This window comes from Limulus polyphemus, unplaced genomic scaffold, assembly GCF_000517525.1.
Source record: "Limulus polyphemus unplaced genomic scaffold, Limulus_polyphemus-2.1.2 Scaffold1342, whole genome shotgun sequence".
NCBI lineage: Eukaryota > Metazoa > Arthropoda > Merostomata > Xiphosura > Limulidae > Limulus > Limulus polyphemus.
In genome coordinates this window covers 147781-155132 of record NW_013666952.1, presented here as the reverse complement: position 1 = coordinate 155132, position 7352 = coordinate 147781, and the positions used below count along the sequence as shown (strand labels likewise).

The following is a 7352-nucleotide window of genomic DNA, read 5'->3' as shown; positions in this document are numbered from 1 at the left end:
TGGATTGTTGATCGTTCTGGATCTGAGAAGGATTTTCTGAGTTTTCGAAGGTAAAATTTGACGTTATCCAATATATACGCATGCAATCTCGAAAAGGGGCGGCGGGGCGAGGGTATGCAATCTCTCTCTGGTTGCTCTTGTTATACAGAATTATTTCAACGACATCAGTTAAAGTATTTTTGTAGATTTCTTTTTCACGCAACGCTAATTCTGTGCTTTATTTGTTTGAAGTTAAGCACAAAGCAACACAACGGGTTATATGTGCTCTGCCCACCACTGGTATCGAAACCCGGATTCTAGCGTTGTAAATCCGCAGACATATCCACTGTTGCACTGGGGGGGCTTTTTCAGTGGGAATATTAAATTTATCATTATATTTCTTTCATCTTGCTATAATAAAACTCGCAAAGGAAATAGCCTTGTGTGTTTTAAACAACATTTAACTCGGATTTCCTTAGCCCTTTGAATACTTAAAATACTTGGAAATAAAATTAAGTTTTACTTAACGGATTAATATACACGTTAGTTATTTTTAATTATTATATATTTTTCCACATTCAAAGATGACCAATTTCAGACTGTTAATATAATAATTTGCGATTGAGAAATAAAGTCAAGTCCTATTGATTATATGGAGAGCTTATAACTAATTCGTATATATAATGTGTATGTGTGTAAAAACTCGTGCTTATAAATAAGTAACTATCTACATTTTGCTATAATAAATAAACTGAGCCCTTAACATTCTCAAATTCCTTTTCGTATTATCATAGTCAAGATTAAATTACTTTTTTAACTACTGTAAATTAGTAATGAGCTTTGCGGTTCCTATAATAATAAAACAGCCTTCCGTTGAAAATTTTCGCCGTGAGACTCGTTTTAGTGTCTTTTTTCATTTCCTGGAGTCGCCAGTGATACCAGAGATACCCCGTGATGCATAACGAACAGACGGTCAATAACAATAGGAGACTTAATCCAGCTATGAACCCTGGCAGTGGCAAGCATACGCCATAGACAATTTCTTCGCGTCTGCCTGAAAAGACAACTGCACTGTCTCTAGTCGCGTTAGGTTCAAACGCTAAGTCCACCGACGCCAAAGCACGATAAATCTGCTGAACTCCAAGAACTTCACCATCTGAAGTTTCACGTCTAGTACGAAGTGAACGAGGCCCATGAGGAAACTGAAAATCCTGCACAGAAAATCCAGTGGAATCAATTGTATCTGCTCGATCAGCAAACTGACCCATCATCATCATTCCACCATTAGTGGGCTGTCTGGGATGTTGAAACTGAGGGACTGGATAAGGATAAGGTGGACGATCCACGGGAGATTTCAGTGGAATCCTTTGAGGCCTGTAGGCAGAGGATTGAGCATGTGGTCTGTTTTGATTACCATAACCAATGTTCTCATGAGATGACTGTACATACTGGGAATTTGGTCTAGATTCATGGTATATGGGAACTTCTTTTTCTCTGTTATAATAACCTGGAGAGCCTTGTTGTGTAACTAATGACAACTGAGGACCAGATTTTATAGGTTTAAGCTGTGGAACCGGTTCTGCTATGGGCTCATAATCACCACTTTCATCTTTGGGGATATTTGGAGATCCAGAATACTTTTCCTGATGATATACTTCTGCATTGCCTTGTGTGTGAATTGTTTTTTGAGGTGGAAGATTTTGTTGATAGTTTGATTCTTGAGGTATGTAGTATGTTTCGTAATTCGGTTTCTGAGCTAAATGGTGATCTTTATAATCTTGTAGTTCGACTGCTTCATAACTCAGTTGCTGATTTATATGTTTTTCTTCATAAGTAGGTTTACTCGGTAAATTGTGCTCTTTATCATTTGGCTTTTTGAGTAGATCATGCTCTTCAACATTTGGTTTTAGGGGTACTTTGTTGTTAGAATATATTGCAGGATTTGGATGTCCTGGTTTGGTTTGAGGATCCCTGGGTAATGGGTAGGAAGAGTCTAGAGGATTTCCAGATGAATGATAACCATTATCTATATTTTGTTCCAATGGTACATATTCCTCATCAGGAAGGCTAGTTGCCTGTTTGAGGTGAGAAGGCAAAGGAAGATAAGGTAGCTTCTGACAACTGTCAGGACATCCATGTCGACATATTTCTACTGAGCATTCAATGTACACTGCAACTGTATCAGGGAACTTAAATGCATTAAAATGTGAATAAGATATCACTGTTGCACGTCCATTATAATCACGAACTTTACGAAATGGGGTTAACATTTTAGGTCTTAGGACACACCCATACTCATCTGTTAAAGCAACTGGTGGCTTGATACTGTCATGTGCATAGCAGGACTTGACTCTCATGTCGAACTGACCTTCATAGTCATTGATTGCGATGACCATAGTCAGTGGACTACCTATTGGTATGATGCCGGAAACTTGGTTAGACCACGGGCCTTTCCCTTCTTGAATTTCCATCCAACAGTCGACGTTATCTCCTTGAAAGTCCAGTTCTACAACTTCCAGTTCGGCTATCTTGAGCAACCCTTTCTTAGCCTCCTTTTCATAAGAATCATACCACTCGCATCGTAGTCTTTTGGCTTCATCCCATGCTTCTATGATGTCCGTCCCATACTGGATGATGATGGTGTTTTCGTAAAATTTTCCATTCAGATCTGGCTTAGTTCCACAATTAGCATAATATATGTTAAAATCTACGTACGTTAGACCTGAATGAGGTTTCACATACACACAGTTATCGTGTCCATAATGACCTTTAGAAAACACGTGTCCATAAAAAGGCGCACTGAATTCCAAATGGACTGACATATGGTCTTTTCCACAAACAACATCAAGCGTGACAAGCTTTGGCATTGACTCTGGCTTTCCATTGGCCCACAATGAATTTTCTTGAGCAGTTGCCAGCTGAAAAAAGAAAAAAAAAAGGTAATTACAGTAAATAATCACCTTTTTGGTCATATAAACTTGAGCAAATTATTACAATATAGCATAAGGAAATGAAGAGCATTTCCCATAGATAAATCGATTATCTATAAATTCAGATTATTTCACGTTAATAACGTTACAATGGGTTCTGCATCTTTGAAATTAAATGAATAATAAGTTACATTTTTAGAAGAATAATCGCAGTCAACCGAATGCATGGATCATCATTCCATATTTATTATAAATAACCATTAGAGGTTAAACGTGTTACGTTTACGTAAAAGTATTATTAATAAGAACTTTCTAAGTGACAGAAAATTGTGACGAGGCGTTTCTCCCAATAATAGCGTTCTTCAGGTCGGCAGGGTTACGACAGTTAAAGTAGTGATCATATTTATATTGGTAAATTGCTTGACAACTAACGTTGTGAACTGGATTAAATTGGTATAGTGTAGTTTCATAAATTTTTTTTATGTCCCAACATATCAAAAAATTTTGTAAGGATTTTGAACACTAATATTTACTTAATGCCATATGGAAAGGCAGGGCTACTTATGTATATTTTTCACAATCTCATCTAAATCTATAAGTGCAAGCCATAATACTACATTAACATCTCGAGACTGTGAAGAAAATCAAAGTAAATTACTATATGCACTTCTGCAGGGTCCCCGAAAGTGTTATCTTTTAACAGTAAATAAAACCAAAATTAAGAGTAACAAATATTTTTATTTCTTGCTTTTGAAGTTCATATGTCGTGCTGTGTTGTAGCATACAGAGTGCATAATATTTCTCATGATTCATGGCATGTTCATGTTTTTCTGACGTCATGACATTACAAATTGCAATGATAAGTGTCCCTTATGTGACGTCATTTTAGCGTCTACTCACAACACACTAATGTATAGTGGTGCGAGTGGTTAAAACAAGTGACCCCTCTAGGCGGCCTTCGGCTCCCTTTAGGGGAAGCAAAGTGTTGCTACAGACATTAAATTCAAGGCATTACATGAATGAATGTGTTTGATTTTTCTTCTTTCTTTCAATTTTGGTGTATACATATCACCATATTATTCTGAAACGGAGATTTCCATCCATTTTAGGTGTAGAATTTGAAACAAATTTCATGCTACAGATGGTTCATTTACAAGGACGATTTCCAACTGCTAATATAGTGGCGCAGGGCGACATGTTTAACATCTATATATGTGGTTTTGTCAAATTCTTACTATTGAACAGTGAGTGGATGATGTCTAAATGGAGAGAGACAGTTCTCTCCGAGAAAGGATATTCGTATAGCTATATTAACTAATGGATAGCCAAAGTAAAGAATAATTTTTAAGAGGTAAATTTTTTTCTGACTTTGGTTTGCTTTTTTAAACTAAGTCTTGGAAACTGACGTTTACGTACAATAATGGATCTGTAGAAAGACAGTATTTATGGTGTAAGATCAGACTGAGCATGAGCGACGAAGAAAAAAGCTATTCCAAAAGAAGCACAGGAACTGGAGCATCGTTCTAATAAAGTGCAGCTTAACACTCAGTTTATATATTTAATAATTTCCATTTTAGCTCAGATAGGCTACCAACTTGTAAGATGAAGAAGACCGTCAAAATGAAAATAGTTGTGTGCAAATGTTTTAAATAAAGACTAACAAAATCACTGACGATGGCACATATTTGTTGTCTATTATTTGATAAACAAACAATTTACTGAGAAATAGTTTGTGTAACAAGAGTTAAAAAGACAAATTAAAACAAGAATGTACGTTGATAAGTGAAAAACTTTTTCGGAAAAATCACAGTAAATACTTGCAAGATGTTAAGGAAAAATAGACAATGATATATTGTAACTAGACGAAACCAGTTATGTAAGATACGCATGACATATTTATAGCATCGTCCATTTCTAAACAAGAATTAAGGACCCGCCTCATCAGACCTATCCACATTAATGAAGAGAATGAACTTTTCACCGACTACGAAGGAAGGAGGGCGAAGACTGACACATCCTTCAATGTCGGAATCACATCGGTTCACTGACCGCCAGCGGTTTATGCATACATAAATTATATACCTTAATGTGCTAAATCGCTTCTGACAGTGTTCACGAGCTATGATAATCTGTAGCCTATTTTTGAAGGATTTCTATAAGTTTGCGCCAGCTGTATTCATTATTTGAATCTACCTTCGACAAAATATTAAAAAAAAAGAATCTATCATTGTATATTATGCTTAGTGACAGTTATAAATTGATTTTATTTGGTTCAATTAAAATGAACCTCATCTCATTTTAAATTAATTGGTAAAAATAACTTATTAGCAGACTCAAATTAAAATATAATTATCACAAACCATGCCCCAAAACTCATATTTTGACGAACGAGAGAAAAAGGAGGGATAATAATATAAGTTATGTGAAATATGTTGCTATTATTAAATGTGAAGACACGGAGGATACATACGGCTGGCCCGGCAAGGTCAGGTGGTTACGGCACTCGACTTGCAATCTGAGGGTCGCGGGTTCGAATCCCCGTCACACCAAACATGATCGCCCTTTCAGCCGTGGGGGCGTTATAATGTGATGGTCAGTCCCACTATTCGTTGGTAAAAGTGTAGCCCAAGAGTTGGCGGTGGGTGGTGATGACTAGCTGCCTTCCCTCTAGTCTTACACTGCTAAATTAGGGACGATTAGCGCAGATAGCCCTCGTGTAGCTTTGCGCGAAATTCAAAAACAAACAAACATACATACGGCTAATATTCTCAAGTGAAAGACGGCTGGCTACTCTGTCTGCTCTCCTCGAGTGCACGTGCTTATCTAACTTTCACAATTTCATACTTAGTATTCTATGTCTCCACTGAATTGTATCGACAACTGAGATTACAGGAAATGTTGAAAGCGATCACTCATTCTGTAAAGTATAACTGATTGTGCCGTTAAAACTATGTGTTATTATTAGGGATGTTGTTACGCAGCAAGTGAGAATTTTAAATTCCTTTTTTAACATCAGGAGTATTGATAAAGATCATAAGCTCGCTTCATTAACAAGTTAAACCGGATACGTCTCATTTGCTTCGGTCGAAACTTTCAGAAAGTTCTAAATAGACCCCCCCCCTCCTCCCGATGTGCTGTCGTATACAGAAAAGCTTAAGAATTAGTAATGAATAAACATGGAAGCCTTTTTTTCTTTTCTTTTTCTGACGCTGTCGTTACCATTGTTAATTATGTTTGCTTAGTGACCAGAAATTGTGTGATCTTTGTCCCAGTTATAATATTACTGTATAAATAGTAAACAAGAAACAATTACTTTGAGCGAACGTTATGGTAATAAACCATACATCAAAAAGAATCGATGCTGATTTAGTTTTCTTTTGGCTAAATTTAATCACATACAAAAGTTGTAATGGTTTTAAAACGAAAATCAAAGCTCGAGCGGTTTCGAATAGTTCACTATTCTTCTTCAGGAGAATAAAGGTTACACTCATTTTTATAGTGCCATGTCGTGAGCTTACGACATTCACATGTGTTAACTATTACCGTAAGTTATACAGTAAAACCCAATAATTTTTAGATGTGAAACGGTGAGTAGTAGTGCTTAACACAATTGTAAATGAAATCATATTAAGGTGAAGACCCAATTCTAAACACAGATAAATGTAAAACTCGGATAAACCTTTAAGTCTTAAAATGTATGTTTACGGATTGCTTGCATTCAAAATTTATAATAATTATTTATTTTATATTTATATTGTGTAAATGAAGTCATTCTCTATATAGGCTGTGTCGTAGCTATTGGTTACTTAAGTATCTTGTGTGATGTTCACTTTTCAGTGGTAGTAAATGCATGTATGTTTGTAAAGGTTCATTCGAAAAGGTGTGAGCAAGCCAAAAATTTTTACATAGTGATCTAACTGAACCCATTAAATGTTTTTTTTTTTTTGTTTTTGTTAGTGATTAGTCTGGGACAGTCCGGTGATTCTGGAATCGCTCCCTAAACATCAAAAGCAAAATATTAAACATCAGGAGCAGTTCACTTTGGGTGTCAAATGTTTAGAAAAATGAGCAAATGAAGTGTTTAGTTAGTTATTTATCGTTGAAAAAATCTTCTTTGCATAGTACCACACAATGATTAACCACCTATAAAGTTTACGGCGTATCAAATAAATCATACCATAAAAGGACAACAACAACAACAAAAAACATACTGCCTATTTTAAAATGAAAGGTAAATCATCTGTAATTGTACAATATAACTTATAGCGTTTACCGTGGAAGTAATTGTAAATAACATGTAAATTTTATATAAGTTTGTTTGTATTTGAATTTCGCGCAAAGCTACACGAGGGCTATCTGCGCTAGCCGTCCCTAATTTAGCAGTGTAAGACTAGAGGGAAGGCAGCTAGTCATCACCTCCCACCGCCAACTCTTGGGCTACTC

General features: G+C 36.0%; 1 protein-coding gene across 1 annotated transcript in view; it reads right to left on the bottom strand.

Annotated features, from left to right (window-relative positions):
- Positions 1–623: 623 nt before the first annotated feature.
- Positions 624–7352, bottom strand: part of LOC106463178 — a 39088-nt gene continuing 32359 nt past the window's right edge. Inside the window, exon 3 of the mRNA XM_022390617.1 lies at positions 624–2897. Within this exon, the coding sequence (XP_022246325.1) occupies positions 807–2897 (2091 nt within the window). The 3' untranslated portion in view covers positions 624–806. The remainder of the gene's footprint in view (positions 2898–7352) is intronic.